This window comes from Sprattus sprattus (genome assembly GCF_963457725.1).
Source record: "Sprattus sprattus genome assembly, chromosome: 5".
Classification (NCBI taxonomy): domain Eukaryota; kingdom Metazoa; phylum Chordata; class Actinopteri; order Clupeiformes; family Clupeidae; genus Sprattus; species Sprattus sprattus.
Window position 1 is genome coordinate 15,623,092 of NC_137924.1, and position 18,738 is coordinate 15,641,829.

At 41.4% G+C, this 18,738-nt stretch overlaps 2 protein-coding genes across 3 annotated transcripts; one reads left to right on the forward strand and one right to left on the reverse strand.

Moving 5' to 3' along the window:
* Positions 1-94: 94 nt before the first annotated feature.
* On the reverse strand, positions 95-3,927 carry ormdl1 (ORMDL sphingolipid biosynthesis regulator 1). The gene is made up of 4 exons (XM_080839457.1): positions 3,850-3,927; positions 2,111-2,293; positions 1,229-1,380; positions 95-1,053 (listed from the first exon to the last, which is right to left on the reverse strand). The coding sequence occupies exons 2-4, from the start codon at positions 2,282-2,284 to the stop codon at positions 918-920; spliced, it is 462 nt and encodes a 153-aa protein (XP_080695583.1). The 5' UTR covers positions 2,285-2,293; positions 3,850-3,927; the 3' UTR covers positions 95-917.
* Positions 3,928-5,872: 1,945 nt separating this feature from the next.
* Positions 5,873-18,725, forward strand: me3 (malic enzyme 3, NADP(+)-dependent, mitochondrial). Of its 2 annotated transcripts, none has more exons than XM_080839314.1 (15): positions 5,873-5,972; positions 6,442-6,659; positions 8,059-8,192; positions 8,661-8,810; positions 9,636-9,711; positions 10,101-10,262; positions 10,580-10,683; positions 10,804-10,913; positions 11,220-11,317; positions 11,718-11,831; positions 12,123-12,228; positions 14,585-14,727; positions 15,171-15,344; positions 15,618-15,716; positions 17,162-18,725. In XM_080839314.1, the coding sequence occupies exons 2-15, from the start codon at positions 6,447-6,449 to the stop codon at positions 17,321-17,323; spliced, it is 1,845 nt and encodes a 614-aa protein (XP_080695440.1). In that variant the 5' UTR covers positions 5,873-5,972; positions 6,442-6,446; the 3' UTR covers positions 17,324-18,725. The 2 variants fall into 2 exon arrangements, with proteins under 2 accessions (XP_080695440.1, XP_080695439.1); XM_080839313.1 differs by having other exon boundaries at positions 5,911-6,055.
* The last annotated feature ends 13 nt before the right edge of the window (positions 18,726-18,738 follow it).

Consider the following 18,738-nt stretch of genomic DNA (forward strand, 5'->3'; position numbering starts at 1 on the left):
TTGTGAAGCTCTAGTCATTGCTGTGCCTCCAAACATTGAGCGAAACAAGACTGGCTCCCCACTTAAGGGCAGAATTGTTTTTAATGATCTCACATACAAGGGTATTCTGAGCCCCAAGAATACTATGGATGCGCAGAGGCCAAGAATGACTAGCTGCCTTGGTAACAACATCCAGAGGAAATTTATGAAGTTCTGAACAGTTAAATGAATGTCAGTACATAAAACATACCTCAGAACTTTTAAGTAAACACTTCATCCTTGTTAATCATCTTTGTGATTAATAGTCAATACAAGAAACGTAGAAAAAAAATTATATACACGGATGCTGCTCACTTGATTGACCAAAGACAAAGGATTCATTTTAACAAGGATATCATGCAAAAACACATTTCATTTGACAGACCACCGCGGAGGGGGGTCAATCCTCGCAGCAAAGTCTCGTACTTCGTTTTGAACCACGGGTTCCCGTCCTTGTAAAACAAACTATTTTAAAAAGGTAGTTTTTCGTGGCTTAGTTTAAGAACATATCCAGAAATGTTACACTGAAACAAAAAAAATCTATTCCCACTGTGCAGAGGGCTATTAAGCAAAACATTTAAAATAACAAAAGAAACGAACAAAAACAGTCACCAGTCATAAACTCCGAAACCTGGGCCAGCCCAGATCCATGAGGATAAAAAAAAAATAGTTTTTACTTAAGTTAGTAATGCACATGGCATTCTCCTCTGTCCATATCCCTGTTATAGTTTCTCCCGATGTATCCAAGTAATGAAAGGGACAATTACAACAGACAGTACAAAACTGCTAAGTATACACCACCGCCGTACAAAGGTTTACCTATTCACCTCCCCACAGAATGAAGCAATAGCTTGTGGCTGAGAATCGGGTCAGAAATGCGACTCCCAAGAGCTCCACATTTAATACTTGTTGATCCCAAAGATTCGAACACCGTGTAGTTGTGGCAGCTTTGGGATCAGAACACTCAGGAGCGAGGCTGTGTTTACAATGAAGTGTGTCGGGTCATATTTTGTGTAGAAGCTGGCGAGAAAGTATCTGGTAGAGAGGAGGAAAAAAGGATTAGCAAATGTTAACATCAAACATATGAGGAAGTTGCATACTGAAATATTTCATGACAATTAAGAACCAGGAGCTTCAACTGTCTGTAAACTATATTTCAATGACAGGCATATTGGGTACAACATTTAGAAGTCACATTAGTAAAACGTACAAAATGATGGGAGAGATGGTAAAGAATTTCCTGGATGATGTGAACTGCACGCCGTAGTCTAGCTGTTCCCAGTGTGTTAAGAGTCTGGCTTTGCCCTGGTCAGGGGTCTCGAACGGGGTTCCCTTCACCGCATGCATAAACACATACATTCCCTGTGAAAGCACAGCGAGCACACAGATGCATATCAGTCTTTTAGCACACTATGGTTATTAAATAGAAATGCATTTCATTATGCTACAAATCACATTAATGTGCGTCTAGGGCTCATGTTTGCTGAGGGCTGTGGTGAAAGCATATGCTTGCTTTCAGGAAGGGTCACATGGTAAACATGGAGGAATTGTTTGGAGGGATATTCCCCTTTAATTCAGTTATCGGCTAATGGGAGAAGACGCCATTCAGTCATTCCCGACAAATGCTACACATGTTAATTTTAAAAAGTGCTCCCTGGAAAAAATTATTGGCTACACATGTTAAATGGATTGTGGCAGTCAACAATGGGCCCAGGCAGTAGGCAGTATACTGGCAGCAGATAATGGGGGGGTTTTAATGAGTTTCCTTATCGTTGAGTTGCAACAAGATGACTTCCACCAGGTGGCAAAATTGCTTTAACTTAGTCAATTACATCATGCTAGTGTCCTTGTTCTTTACTCTGGGGAACTCCACACTCAACAAAAACACACACATTTGCTAAGGAAGCTCCCATTGTTTTCAACACCAACTGGCTTTAGTAGAACTCACAATGAAAATGACAAAGGCTCAACAACTAGGAGAAATGCTTTTACCAGACATCACTGTTGAAGTTAAAGCACTCAGGAAAGAAGGAAAATAGGCTAGGAGAGCAAAAGGGTCCAATATTGTAAACCTCTTTTATCAAACACTTACAAAATTGTGTATAACATTCGTGAGCGTCCACACGACAGGAACACTGAAGAAAGGAATGCTTAGCAGGACAATGTGAAGCATTCCGACACCAAGAGCGTATGTTAACCAAATGCCTCGACTGTTCATAACTCGAGTGTTGGGGTTTACTTCACTGTGGGCCACGCCGACGTTCATTTTGTTTTTCTGTGGATAAGAGAGAGAGAGACAGGCAAAGAGAAAGATTAGTTATCCTTCTTCTGATAAAAACAAAGAAAGTCATCAGCAGTATTAAGCAATTTGACATCTGTATAAGGGGCAATGACTGCAACAGCTCTACTCCACCAGTCAAGACATCATTATTTATTATCCCATAGGGAGCTATTTGACAGTTTGAACAGTTCTTATTTATTCTGTGAGTCTTAAAACATAAATGATGCATACGATTTTCTGTGACCACACAATAGTGTCATTCATTTAATCACCTTGACCAGAAACATTTAGAAATAACTGCAAATGTTGGCAAGTTTGAAATGTAACACAAAGCCATTCAAGCGCATTATGAAAACCAGGCAACGAGGTTAATCCGGAGGATGTGGCCTGCAAGGTAGCACGCAGCTGATTTCTAGCTGATAACTGTGAAATGTTGAGATGCAAAGTTCAAGGCTGTATCGCATACTCTCCGCTTTGCTCAACATGCAGTTGCATGCACCGTCTCTCTGGAAATATGCGTGAACACATCTGTCGGTTGGTTTTTGAGCCAATACACAACCAGAGAAACGCGTAATAGCTTATTAGTTAGACAAGTAAATGTTCCAGTTTTCAGGAAAGTCGTCAAGCATTTCAGAACTGAGTCTCCATATACCTCACAAATGTGACTACAAACAGATTTTACACACACATTTGGCCTGATATACCAAATGATCAAATAATAGGCGGAGTCCATCTTTAACTATAGACTGTCAAGTGGGCTACTTAAAAAAAGCAGCTGTCCGTTCTATGCCAGTCTTCCACCATACTCAAGGGAATCACGCTTTGTTATATTTTTCACTGTGGACGGTATTATTACAATGCATAGCTAGCCGTTTATTTAAAGGACATTTTCCATGCACATTTGTCCACTGCTGTGATCAAAGTAAGATTCAAATCATTACAATAAAAAAAATCAAAACTCATGACTACATGTTATCACAGTCGTATAATTTAACTTATCAAGTTGATATCATTTAAGCAAGAAAAGGTAAGTATGACTAGGCCCCGTAAATACCGGGAACGTTCTCACGTGTAGCTGGAATAAGCTCTAACGTTTCTAAATGACATATTTTCTATTGCAAGCTAACGTTAGCTTTGTGCTGGCACTAATGTTCGTTAGCCTACATGTACATTACATTGCAAAGTTAAGACTGTTTTGTTTTCCTTCAACAGAAGCAAGCTCAGTTGAACAACTGGCCACGAATTAATACATTGTCGTTGACTGACAAATACGTGTTTCTATATAAAATGTTACTCGCTTGGCTGATATCTAAGATAGCATTACAACAGATAAGCCGCAAGCTACACTATTATGTGCCTGGCTGCAAGCTAGCGAGGGCAGCTAGATTCAGCAAGCTAGCCATCCTCACATCTGCGAAGTACTGAAACACCACCACCAGTTGATATGGGAATTCGCGCTGATATAAAATGTAGGTCACGGTTAAAACCGTCAGGCAAACTCAAAATCAATGACATTAAATAAATACATGCAACGGTAACAGCATACTTACAGAAGTACCTTTGACAAATCTGTTTTGAAACGCAGCTAGCTGTACTGCACTGCGAAGGCTAACCTTCCCACTCCTCGTTTCAGCTGTTGTTGTCTCACCACATAACAGATAGCTCGCTATATTTTTGGGTGAAGTGGTGAAAAGCACACAATTAGCCTCTTCAAAAATGGTACTTCCGGTACAGCTCTCTTTCAAATTAATAGCTGCCTCACAAAGGAATGTCAAGATGTTTTGGTGTGAACATGTCTTAAAGTATTTCCCATCCCAGTGTTATACACTATATATACACATTAGCTTTTATTTATCAGCAAGAAGCTAGGAAACTAAATGAGCAGCAGCAGTTTCTCAGGCAAAGCAAGTAATGGATGTACATAATACTTGAGGAAAGGAGGATCAGCTGGAAGGAGCCATAGGGCTCTTCTTTTAGGATGTTTACCACTTACTGTTTACACTTACACTTACTACCACTTTAATTTTGTCACTAAACCACGTACTTGGAAAACCCCACAGTGTTGTATTCTGAGTGTGAGCCTGTTGTCACAAGATTTTTGGGTGTCCAGGGTCGTATCCCATTTTATTCTGTTACCCTTAACCATGTTCTTAATCCTGGAGGGGCTCTGTTTACAACTCAAAACCAAACTCAATGACACAACTTTGTCAAACAATATTTTGCAAAATTGAATGATCATATAAGTTCAACAGGCACAGAGACAGCAGGCGACTGTGACAGATACTGTGTAAGGGCAAATAGTATACATTGGAAGTGTGCTTGGAATAGATACTTGTAACACTGACGAAGGAAGGTGCATACCTGAAATGCTTAATGAAGGTATCTTTGTTGTTGTTGTTAAATATTGTTAAGTATCGGTATGATGGTGCACCCTGTTGTTATAATACTTAAGCTTTGCTGGGAATGAATACTTGCATGTCATCGTGAGAAGTTTGGCTGCTGTGGGTAGTCCCCAACCAATAACACAAGAAATATTTTTCTTTGTAACTGAAATCATCATATGTACACTTTGTCATGATACAAAATCAATAATACATTCATAAAAAGCTTCTAAAGCAACAACCAAATAAGTAAGTTAAATGAATGTTAATGTAAATGTAATTTGTACATAGGACATGAAGTTGATCACACAGGGTAGGTGAGGAAAGATTAGCCTAGAGGACTAACAAGAAATAATCTCCAACCAAGCATTTAACAAACCTGTCATCCATGGCATGTTTTAAACATGAGCATGTCACTTCTGAATGATCCCTTTATGTCCCTTGCTCCTTTCAATATGCAAATGTAATATTTTTTTAAGGGTGCGTTCTTTGATCAAAATGGCTGTGAGATGCTTCTCTTTCTGATGACAAATTGTTTTAAAACTTTATCCTAATTCTGGATAACCACATTTTTTTATATACCTTAACACTCTGGTGTTATAGTTGCGTCAATAATCCACGACTAAACATCCGTTTTGACGATGTTCACAAAGCTTCAAAATAAAAGTTTAAAAACTTCTTCATACTTTGATTTAGGCATATTTTGTCGTTTTTAAAAGGATAATGTTCTATGGATTAGTCTACTTTGCAATAAAGTGATATGGTTAGACAAAACCCTGTGGCATTTCATATTGGCATGCTTAAAATGTTGCTGGGAACATCCTTCAGTTGTGTGCACTCTCCAAAAACTATTGGGAACTTCAAAAGCTGCTGTGAAACAGCCTTGATAGCTGTTCTTATGGGGGAAATATTATTTTACGTAGCCTTAGTGGTCGCTTTAAATGCAGAGTCATCTTTGAACTATGTTTTAATCGTGAAAATCTCCCAAAATCGTGGTTCACAATGAGGTAATTTGTGTACATTTATTTCTGGCCAATATAATTGATCAATTTTCACAAAGAGAACATCAAAGGCGGGATGAGTGGGTGATAGACATGTATCTTTTATTTGGAGAGGTCCTGAGGGTGGCTATCGGTAGAGTCTCTGTATCTGATTGGTGGATTCATTTTACAAGGCGGGTCGTAAGCAGAAACTCGAAAGGGTCAATGTCAAACAAGCTTGTCCCAGCTGTTCCTACCGATTGCAGCAGCAACAGCATCTACAGCTTAAGTGCGACAAGGAGCGTGGACCAGGTAGTTACTGTTTAAACTACTGTATGTGCGCATCTTAAGTGTCTGTGACGAAGAGTGTGAGAACAGTGCCTGGTTCTTCTCAGGTAGGCTACATATTTTGCTAAGTAGCTAACTAACTGGATCCTTTTATACAGGCTTAGAGAAGTCAATCTTTTTAGGATTAGACTATTTCTTGTTCGTAGGAAGCACCTGTTAATTGAATTGAAGATGGTAGGGATTCGATAGTCTATCACCTCATCTATCCAATATATGCATTATTTAAAGACTAGCTCCTAAATCCATTTAACCCTCCTGGAAGACATGTCTCCAACTGGGTATTAGCCGAGGCCCTGCGTTGTTTACGATTTGAGAGGGCGAACTTGCTGAACTTGAGAAAGGTTGTCATGCACAGAATTCACACGTATTATATTCTGTTTGTAGTGTGACTTATTTTGACGGGTCAACTCCACAAATCTACATCTTATTTCAGGAAACATGAACTCTGGACCAGGCAGAAGTGTGCTGTCGCTGTGCAGACGCTCTACAAACGCTCTACGGTTGCTCGCCAGCCCGCCAGGTCACCCTGTCACTCGCGGTATAGACAACACCCTCCTGGGGACAGTGCGGGTATGCCATTCGGGGGCCACCCGCAGCGTTAGCACCAAGAAACGGGGCTATGATATCACCAGAAACCCACATCTTAATAAGGTAATGTGTAATCTGATAGAAACCGATGTAATTGCTTGTGAATGGCAGTGCGTTTATATAAACCATGCAATAATGCAATCAAAATCAGAGTTCGTAGAGATAAGAATGATACAATGTTTAGCAGACATTATCTCTGAAACGCAGACGGGGCAATTTGGGACATGAGAATGCGATTACCTAGGTTAAACGAGATTAACGTCTACTTGAAGTGCACACTCACTGAGACTGATACACCTGTAGCTTTTGTGCTACATTGACCGTGGCAAGTTCACATATCAGTTGGCAGTAAATCCTGTTAGATTGCCGCAGTTCTTTATTACAGGGGGATAAAGAGACTACAGCAGTACTTTCAGTAAATCAAGTGACCTGCATAGCACAGCACCACCTCCCATCTTCTGCTGTATCTGTGCCATATTTGGAAGTTCTGTGTTGGGTCCTTTAGGTACCTTGGGAAGAAATGTAGGGTTAATTAACTTTGCTGGTTAAATCATGATGCCTGTTGAAAATATGCCACTTAAGTTGTTAACATAGCCTAAGGAGTTAACTTAGCAAAACATTATTTTTAGTTGAGCTGGTTTTTTCCCCCTCAAATGTTTAGCAACGGCACACATACTGCCAGGAAGATCTAGCTCAAGAGCAATTTAAACAGGACGTGACTAAGGATTTTTTCTTGTGCTGTGGTAAGCAAAAACTGCTCTCCAAGAGCAAAGGTTTCACTTTTCTAGGATTGCCTTGTGACCAGTCGAAAATATCAAATAGATGCTGGATGTCTTTATTTCTAAAGCAAAAGGGGGACCATACAATGGCAGTAAGAAATACAGAGTGTGTGGAGTATGAGAAATAGGTATTATAGGTACTGTATGGAACTGAACAGGGGAGGATAGTCAGGAAGGCAGTCTATTGGACAGAAATAAATAGAACTGACATGTGCTGTGTGTCTTCCCCCCCCTCCTGTTTGGAAACCTTGCCAAGTTCTGAAGCACACCCCAGTGCCGTGACGGGGTGAAGTGGTAGTTGTTTTAATATGAACCACATTGTTGAGGGCTGTATGGATGGCTATGCCTTTAATGGTGGGTGTGGTGTACAGTTTCAGCGAAGCGCCTATAGGAATACACTTTGCAGTAGATATTTAAAAAATTGAAAATTAAGATCAGTTAAGTTTTCATGCATTTACACATCATACACAGTGTACAGTGTGTTAAGGTTGGGTCCTGATAGAGTAAGGTGCAGGGTTGGCCAGGGCTTTGATATATTCCCTGGGAGCCCATGTACCGGTTTTAAATGGGAATCTGTACCAAACAGTAAGTCGTTTTGGATAAAGGTGTCTGCCAAGTGGATACATGTAAATAGAAATGTGAATGTGATGCTAACAGGGTTTGGTGCTGTTGGGTCCTCACAGGGCATGGCCTTCACCCTGGAAGAGCGTCAGCAGATGGGCATCCACGGCCTGCTACCCCCCTGCTTCCTCACACAAGACGTCCAGGTGCTGCGGGTCATGAAGAGCTACGAGACCCGCATCAACCCCCTGGACAAGTAAGCCAGCACCTCCCAACTATCTGATTGGACAGAAGAGTGTCGTGGGGGCACTTATAGCATATTTGTAAGACTGACACACACACACACACACACACACACACACACACACACACACACAAACACTCAATGTGTATACAGTCAACTCAAAACTCACATGCTTCACGTGGAGAAACCCTTTTGCAGATGTAAGGTCAGATCTATAACACCTGCTGTATATAGCATGATTAGTTGTGCAGCTGGATAGCATGGTTTATAACAATTGAGTTAGGCCCCCATACACAGGCTGACGCAAGATCCACTGCTGACAAATTGATACTGTTGAAATGTGTGTGTTGGAATTTGTCATTGGCCAAACACTATGTTTATTCTGTACCCTGTGCTGCTTGATGCTTGATGTTACTTTTTATGCCCCCCCTTTATATTGCCCCCCCCCCCATAAACCACCGACTGCACCACCCTTCTCAGGTACATCTTGCTGATGACTCTACAGGACCGTAACGAAAAGCTCTTCTACCGGGTGCTTATGTCAGACGTTGAGGAGTTCATGCCCATTGTTTACACCCCCACGGTGGGATTGGCTTGCCAGCAGTATGGCTTGGCCTTCCGGAGACCTAGGTGAGGAGCAGAGTGGGGCTGTTTATAACTCCGTGGGTGTAGGTTTCTAATCTCTAAATCACACCCGGGAGCACAATGCTGTGGTTAAGCCTCTCACATGTCAGGAATTGTCACTCCCACACCAGCCAAGAAAGCTTCACATGGCCACATCAACTTCTTTTTTTCTTGGAGGAAATAAGGCTATGATCACAGACATTTTTGTCTTTATTGTTCAGTTTAGTATTTGTTATTGGCCCACATGTCGTGTGTAAATGCACACATCTTTGCCTTGAAAGGACCTGCATAGCCACATGTACAAAAAGGGGCATGACCTGCATTTTAAGAATTGGAAGTGGCAGTGTTGTAATACACCTGGAGAGTGTTGCTTGATGTCAAGCAAATATCAATTAAATAACATGTCTTCCATCTCTCTTAACAACTGCTCTTGGTGCTGTTCTCGTGTAAGTTGGCTGCTGGCAACAATCAATCATATTGAGAAAAGTGTGCGCTTATTTGGTGGGGCATATTAAATTCCACAAACAAACAAACAAACAAACAAACAAACAACAACAAAATATGTCTCCATCATACAGTTCTTCCAGAGGCCACTTTGGCTATTGCTGGTCTGTGGTGCACTTTATGGCGATGAATTACATCTGGTCTTGGTTCAGATTTCAGATCACATTTGCATTCATGTAGACTGCAGAGAGGGGACTTTGGATATATTTCTAGCCTGTCATGTGAGTTCAGCCTCACATATGTAAAAATAATTAACCCCAAACTGACTTTCCTGAATTAGCCTTGCAGATTAATTTTGTTGCTGACTGTTCCTTGTTTCTCCACCAGAGGTCTCTTCATTACCATTCATGACCGAGGCCATATTGCTACCATGCTGGACTCCTGGCCCGAGGAGGACATCAAGGTATCCAAATGAGTTGTTTTCATTATGTACTGTAGCGTAGCTATGTCAGTTATCGGACAGTGTCAAACATTGGCCATTCTGTTAAACAATCAAAATGCTAAGTTTAATAATGGATTAACATGGCAACGCAAACTTTTGCCGATAACACATGCCGATAATTAACACCGTTACGATGCATACATACTGCTTCAATTATTCATGTTATTATACGGTTACATAACTCAGTCACAAACATGCATATTTGCAAACATACACACATGCATGCCTTTATTATTTGTGTAAATAGATGCCTTTGTTTTTAATTGTATGCCTGTATATTTATCATATGTATTTATGAGTTATATTTTACTCATATATTTATTTTATGTTATACTTTTGTTTGCGTGTAGGCCATTGTGGTGACAGACGGTGAGCGTATCCTGGGCCTTGGTGACCTGGGATGCTATGGGATGGGCATCCCCGTGGGCAAGCTGGCCCTATACACGGCATGTGGAGGAGTGCCACCACAGCAGTGCCTGCCAGTGCTGCTGGACGTGGGCACAGATAACCAGGTGCAGTTGGATGCCCTCACTGATTCAGTTCTTTCGGGGGGGGGGGGGATAAAAGGATAAAAAATGGTTCCAACTGGAACGTTTGGCATTAAGTGTTGCCAAGCAATAGATAGCCATTCTGCTCTCTCTCTCTCTCTCTCTCTCTCTCTCTTCAAAGAATGAATGGAGTGTAAATGTAGAATTGTACAGTTGAAATAAATCAAAGTAAATACTAAATATGCAAGCATTATGCACAGTCAAATCAAAGTTAATGTTTCACTTTTATCAGTTTGTTGTGCAGTTTTGGAAGTTCTTATTATTTAATGATTTCCCCTCAGGAACTTTTGGATGACCCTCTGTACATCGGGGTGAAACACAAGAGAATACGAGGGAAGGAGTATGACGACTTGATCGATGAGTTCATGCAGGCAGCAACTGACAAGTAAGTGGATTGCTGCTAAATGTGAACTTCCATTTGTCTTCAGATGCATTTTATCATGTGGCCTCTCCTAAACAGATAAGATGTGATGGAAACGGAATGTCTTTTAACTCCATTGTGCAGGTATGGAATGAACTGCCTTATTCAATTTGAAGACTTTGCCAATAGCAACGCCTTCAGAATCCTCAACAAATACCGAAACCGGTACTGCTCCTTCAATGATGACATCCAAGGTAGAGGTCACCAGAGTTTATCTCTATAAACACTGAGGCTCTCCAGTCACTAGGTCTTATACTGCCTATATGACTATCTAGTTCAGTATTTATTCATCAACTCAAGATCAGTGGTTTCGTTGCATTGTACTCATTGACTGCTCTCTCCAGACAAGTGCATTGGATGACCCCCTCTTAATTTCATCCTGAATCTCTACCCAATTTAATTCTTTCTTATTGTCTTGTAACTCTTTCATCAGGCTCTTGTGGTTATGTGTCCTGAGTCACTGTGCTGACTGTTACCTAATCTGTTTTGGTTGTGAACAGGCACAGCCTCTGTGGCGGTGGCAGGAGTCTTGGCTGCCCTGAAGATCACCAAGAACAAGCTGTCTGACCACACATTTGTGTTCCAGGGAGCTGGAGAGGTGGGTAGCAGCCAAGTCCCTCTTGGTACCCCTGTACTAATGTAAATGTCCCGATAAGCAGCAGGTCTTTTTGCTACTGCAGAGAACCAAGAAAACATTGAGGCCAAATGTCGCTGTTGCTTCTGAATTTTGAATGGTAGAATCTGGAAATCGCCCACAAAATATTAAACTGATATATGTGATTCTTAAGTAATCCACTTATCTTAATGTTTTTTTGTGACTATGCTGTTCGTTAGCCTTTCCAGTATGACACTTCCCTTCATTCATGACAAACTCAATGAAAATTGCATTACAAAAAGGGGAAATCAAATAGCACGCTGCAGAATGCAGAAATGAGTTTTCGACCTTGTTTGTGGGAGACAAACGACCAATCACATGCAAATGCTGCCTCTGCCTCCAGGCTGCAATGGGTATCGCTCAGCTTCTGATCATGGCCATGGCCAAGGAGGGAGTGTCCAAAGCAGACGCCCTCAAGAAGATCTGGATGGTGGACTCCAAAGGCCTCATTGTGAAGGTATGTGAGCCTCTGGGCATGTGTAACTCAGTGCTGGTCACACAGATTGTGCAAATGTCCTAATCTGTTACCATGGGTAGTTTTGAAAATCTAGAAAATCGTTTCGTGGTGTACGTGATAAATGGGTAGATACTTAAATAATCCCAAAGGAATCACCAGTTATTTGCCATGATTTGGCTGCATGTGTGTGAAACCAGTCTTTGATCAAAACCTTTACAGACCTGATTAATCGGACTGAATCCTGTTGTTTTCATGTGCAATCCATGACCCTTAATGTCGTTTGATCCTCAGGGTCGTGGCAACCTGAACCACGAAAAGGAAGAGTTTGCCCAAGACCACCCTCACCTGAAGACACTGGACGAGGTGGTGGAGACCATCAAGCCAACAGCCATCATCGGTGAGTGGCTCCTAACACAGCCCAACACAGCCCAACACAACTCAACACGACTCAACACAGGCCAAGACAGTTCAACACCACACAGCCCAAGACAGTTCAACACCACACAGCCCAAGACAGCTCAACACCACACAGCTCAACACAGCTAAACACAGCTCAACACAGCCCAACACAGCTCAACACCACACAGCCCAGCCAAGCCTTATGAACACCACACAGCCCAACACAGCTCAACACCACACAGCCCAGCCAAGCCTTATCAACACAACACAGCCCTCTCACTTGAATGAAAATGTGCAACAAAGTTTCCAAGAAAACACAAATCCTTAGCAGAAGACTTGGCTTTGCAGCAAATGTATTTGAATGACCAAAAACCTAAAGGTAAACTTGAAAGCTCTTGTTGATTCCATGGGATCTCAATACAGTGCCACTTTAAAGTATGTGAACCCCTTGACCACTTAGGAGTTTTCTGTTGTTTTACCATGATTTTTCACTTTTTTCATCACCAATTTTCCATAGAAGGAATGTCAGGTTTATGTTTATCATTAGCATGTACTTTTTTTAGAGGGAATTGTTTGAGTAGCCAAAAGACTACATGAAACACGGAATTAGTCCATTTCAAAAGTAAGTGAACCCCCAGCTGAATTGGTAAAGTCAAGCAGGTAACAGATTCAGTGAAACTTATTTGGGTGCTTTATTAGTCAATTAAGCAAACCGATCATCTGAGACATCCTTAGGGAAAGGTTTGCGCAACACAGATTAAAAGAGAGAGGAAACCAACCAAACTACTGTAGTGCCAAGGTGTACCCACACAGATCAACAATGCCGAAAGGAAACGAGAAATCCAAGAACATCAGGGAGAAGGTTCTGACAGCCCATCAGTCTTGGGAAAGCTATAAGACCATCTCCAAAAGATTCCAGCTCCATCCATCCATCCAAGACAAATAATTTAGAAATGGAGGGCATTCAACATGACCGCATCTCTGCCTAGAAGTGGACGCCCATCAAGACCATCACCAAGAAGCACCAGAAGAAGAATAAATCAGGTAAAACTCAACCCACACATCACCTCTAAAGAGTTTCAGACCTCTCTGGCAGCATCTGGGGTAAATGTACATGGGTCTACAATCAGACGAAAATTGAATAGACATGTCATTCATGATCGGGTTGCTAGAAGGAAGCCTCTGCTCTCAAGAAAGAACAAAACTGCCCGTTTCAACTTTGCCCGAGAGCACTTGGATAAACCAAAGGCCTTCTGGAAGTCCCTTCTTTGGACAGATGAGTCCGAGATAGAATTATTTTGTCAAGATCAAAACCAACAATTTTCGTCTGATTGTAGACCCATGTACATTTACCCCAGATGCTGCCAGAGAGGTCCGAAACTCTTTAGAGGTGATGTGTGGGTTGACTTTTACCTGATTTATTCTTCTTCTGGTGCTTCTTGGTGATGGTCTTGATGGGCGTCCACTTCTAGGCAGAGATGCGGTCATGTTGAATGCCCTCCATTTCAAAATTATTTGTCTTGGATGGATGGATGGAGCTGGAATCTTTTGGAGATGGTCTTATAGCTTTCCCAAGACTGATGGGCTGTCAGTATCTTCTTCCTGATGTTCTCGGATATCTCGTTTCCTCTCGGCATTGTTGATCTGTGTGGGTACACCTTGGCACTACAGTAGTTTGGTTGGTTCCCTCTCTCTTTTAATCTGTGTTGCCCAAACCTTTCCCTAAGGATGTCTCAGATGATCGGTTTGCTCAATTGACTAATTAATCACCCAAATAAGTTGCACTGAATCTGTTACCTGCTAGACTTTATCAATTCAGCTGGGGGTTCACTTACTTTTGAAATGGACTAATTCCATGTTTCATGTAGTTTTTTGGGTACTCAAACAATTTCCTCTAAACAAGTACATGCAAATGATTAACATAAACCTGACATTTCATCTATTGAAAATTGTTGATAAAAAAATGAAAAATCATGGTAAAACAACAGAAAACGCTTAAGTGCTCAAGGGGTTCACATACTTTCAAGTGGCACTGTATGTGGGGAAAAACATTGCAAGTACGAACTGTAGATACAAAATGATTGTAGTTGTTGTATGTTGGTATAAGGTGTGCGTCTCCCATAGTTGCCTTACTCCAACTGCTACAAGAAAGTGCTACTAACTTCAGGGTCATGGATTCAACGGCCACAAAGCACACACACTTATAAAATATATATATTCCTTCCATATTATATTCATTTATATATAGGTTCCTTTTGATGAAAAAAAACAAACATTGTTTGAATAAATAAGTACACATATAAACACAAGTTGCTTTTATAAAACCATGGTCTGGCTTTGTGTTCTTCCTTCAGGTGTGGCGGCCATCAGTGGAGCCTTCACTGAGAAGATCATCAAGAACATGGCGTCCTTCAACGAGAGGCCCATCATCTTTGCCCTGAGCAACCCCACCAGCAAAGCAGAGTGCACAGCCCAGCAGTGCTATCAACTCACCAATGTAATCCACACCCACAAAGACTATGACATTTACTAATGTTGGTTCAAGAAAATGCATATGTACTCATAAAAGGGTTATGCTCAAGTATTTTTTTGGTTCTCAGGAATCCAGTTTAATATGAGGTTGCAATTAATGAGAGTATGCTGGTGTTGATGTTTTGAGAGTTATTTTATGCAGTGAAAAAATACCATAATACTCAGCTATTTGGTTTGAGCAGCACTTCTGTAGAGTAGTTTATATTCCTTCTTACAGTTGCAACGCAATCATAAGTATTGATTTCTGTTTTTTGGGCCATTTTATCATTTTGCTTCAGCAGGATATTTCTTTGACGCTAATGTCAGGGTTCTCTCTGCTTGACTGACTCTCTGCATTCAGCGAGTGATCAAATCATCTGCAGTAAGTTTGAGAAAGTTTGTGTCCTGGCTTGTGTGGTGTTTGAATAGGGCAAGGGCATCTTTGCCAGTGGGAGCCCCTTTAAGAAGGTGACTCTGGCCGACGGGCGCACATTCCATCCCGGCCAGGGCAACAATGCTTACGTCTTCCCCGGAGTCGCCCTGGGGGTCATCGCCTGCGGAGTGCGCCATATCTCTGATGACATTTTTCTTACAACTGCTGAGGTGATTATTTTTTCAAAAAATGTTACACACACACTGACGTGCACACTTTAAGGGAGTGGACAGTGCCTGATAACAAGCTTTGCTGCCTTACCTTTGCTTCTCCTACATAACTGATATGACCTTCCTGGTCTTATGGCTTTTAATGAGCAAAACCACCACTCCCACAATAGTCATACACATACGCATTTAGACACTTTTGTACTTTATGTTTAAGGACAATACATAGCAGCATATGAAGCTGAGGGTGCTGAGGAACTTGTCTTTACCCCTCAGGCCATATCAGACATGGTGACAGAGGAACACCTGGCAGAGGGCAGACTCTACCCCCCTCTCAGCACCATCAGAGAGGTGTCCTTCAAGATCGCTGTCAAGGTCAGAGTCTCCGCCATCTTAAAAAAAAAAAACATCCACACCCATATTGCTCACGATCGCAACACTACATTCTGAGTGTCTTATTACTTCCTACATGTGTACGCCGAAATACCTCTATGATACAATTATTAGTTAAATTTGACTTGAGTACCGTAAAACACAGACTGCCCACACACACTCACAAAACCTGAACAGTCTCAGTGCCAGCCGTATAATATGGTACTTTATTTTCTTAATATTGAGGTATCCACCTTAAATGCCTGACTAATTTAAATATATCTACTCAACTCTTACATACCGCGGCATGGTTGAGTGTGATGCCATTGCGCAAGGTCCTTCAAATTGAGCTCAGCTATATTCAGATATTAGTCTATTTTATAAACTGGGTTAAGAGGTTTTGTGTGGTTAATGTAGCTATTTAAAGCTATTGGATCAAACGCTAGACGGCAACATGGGTGACGCACACCCTCACTCCAATTATAAGAACGTTAGCTTACAGTCACATACAGTATCTATTTGTGTTACACACCAGGAATGACAATTCATTTTCTTGTCAAAATTCTGTCTTGCTTTAAATACACGAAAATAATTGTTTTCCATAAAAATTATAATTTTTTAAATTTTCTCTTCACACTTCTATTGCACATAAACATAAAATAATAACATCGAATTGAACAATCATACACACACCACTCATCATCAAAATCTGAATCAGGTTCCTTTTTCTCTGGAGCTGACTTTCCTTGTATGATGCAGATCACCTCCTTTTGGCATTTAGAGTCTTCATAGTCCTTGAAATCCTCCAATTTAAATTTTTTTGGTGCCAACCATAAAGCTGTTTCTCTGGCTGCTGGCAGAGGCGAGTTCCCGACAGTGGGAGCAAAACACTGACTGACTAGCCTACTCTCATCGAAAAATAGCCAGTCACGTAATTCCCCAGTGTCGTCTCTTCTCGTGGGCGTTAAATGCCCCATTTGTTTACCCTCCACCGTGGCTGGTAGGTTGGTCAAATTCACCGCCAATAAAAAAAAAAAAATGTTGTTACACAATGTTGGCTCAGAGCATGAACAACATGAAGGGGAGGCCAAATGTAGTTATAAGTTATAAAGTGAATTTATTAAAGAACATTAAAAAAAAGCACACACACAGAGTGGGCAGGACCAGTGTGGACCTGCCAGGGGTGTAAGAAATGGTCACGTAGAGACAGAGGGTAGGGAAAACTGCTTCACCTTTGGTTATAAGAAGTAGGAAATTTGGTCCTGCCAGAATGAAGCAACTTGACTTCCAAAGCACAGGATCTGCCTCACCATTGTTTTATTGACCTGACACCACGTAACATGTTTTGGCAAAACTGCCCTTATCAGAACAACAGGCTCATCATCAAAGTCAGTGTTGATTTGTCTCAACCCTGTTAACATTCCTCCATGTCCCTTTCTTCTTGTCAGATTGTGGACTACGCTTACAGGCATAATATTGCATCGTGGTACCCGGAGCCTAAGGACAAGGAGGCGTTCATTCTGTCCCACGTCTACAACTCCGACTACGACTCCTTCACCCTGGACAACTACAGCTGGCCTGCTGATGCTCAGAAGGTCCAGGATGTGTAGACAGCTGCCGGTGCCAGAACTGATGCCTGGATCTCTCTCCCTCTTTTTTAAATTTTTTTTATTCATGCTCTCTTTCTGCTCTCTCTTTCTCTGTCTCAACGCCTTAGTGTCTCACTCGGTTCTCTCTGTGGGAAGGAAGGACCGAGAGTGGAGGAATGGGGGGGAGGGGGAGGGGGAGGGTCAATGAGGTCATTACTGTTTTCCATCTCTCGTTTCCAAGCTGTCCACCCAGTGTAGGACGGAAGATGCACAGAGAACAGCGAAGGAGAGGCTGAGAAACACTCCTTCCCTTAACTCCCTTTTCTTTTTTCATCTTTTCAGTCCCTTTTGCTTCTGCTTTCCTCTTCCTCTCTTCCCTCTGTGCCCGGGACAAACATATGACTAGCCTATTTTTTGCCGTTACTCATCCAGCCAATCAGCCAATCACTATTCAACATTTTCCTGCAGTGTAGCATTTTGTATTCCTAAGATACCCTTTTTTAAACTCTGTCCACCCCCTTGTCAAGTGCTCTTGTCTGAGCCCCATGTGGCCTGTACCAAAATTAAATTAACTTGCATCCTTTTGTATCGTCACTCCATCTTCCTCAGATATGACAAACACACACACTCCTTTACAGCTTGCGACAGGACCAGTCAGCTCAAAGCTCAATGGTCAAACCAGTTACATCTTATACCTCACAAACTAACTCCATTTCGTAAGAAGGTATATTGCTCTGTATTCTAAAACATGATATTTGATATAATTTTTTTTATCATTGATATTATTGTATTACTGATGCTATTATTATCATTGACAGCACTCCTATCAAGTGTCCATGGTTTCATCAGACTTGCTCTACCAATTTGCAGGAGCTGCAGTGAAGGTTTAGATAAGAGGTTATTTTTATATAAAGTGTGCCAGCACAAAGTGACCTGTGCCTGTGACGGTCTGAATGTTTGTAAACTGAGAGACTACTAAATTATGGTGGAAGGAGTATTGGTTAGCCAAGAGATTTAATTTCTTGACATTCTCTGAGTCCTGTCCTGTTTTCTATGTGAGTTTTAGACCATTTGATTTTTATTTTTTTTGCCAAAATTACAGAGGATGGAAAAGAACTTGTTCTATGAATAGTGTATAGCCACATAGATGTGTGTGTGTGCATGTGAGTGTGTGTGTGTGTGTGTGTGTGTGTGTTTCCTTCCATTTCCATTAGCACATGCTTGGTGTCTTGTTGTGTTAGAAGCCAAACATAAAGCTCTGTGTTTCTGTGCTGGCTTTAATGAACCTGCTTTATAAGCGATGCACTATAAAGGAATTGTATTCTGGGGAGTTTTTTTTTGTCTGTTTGTTTGTTTTTTTGAAGGCGGTAAATATTTTGAAGGGAATACACTAAATAAAATAAATACATGTATGCTTTTGCAACAGCCCACTGTCT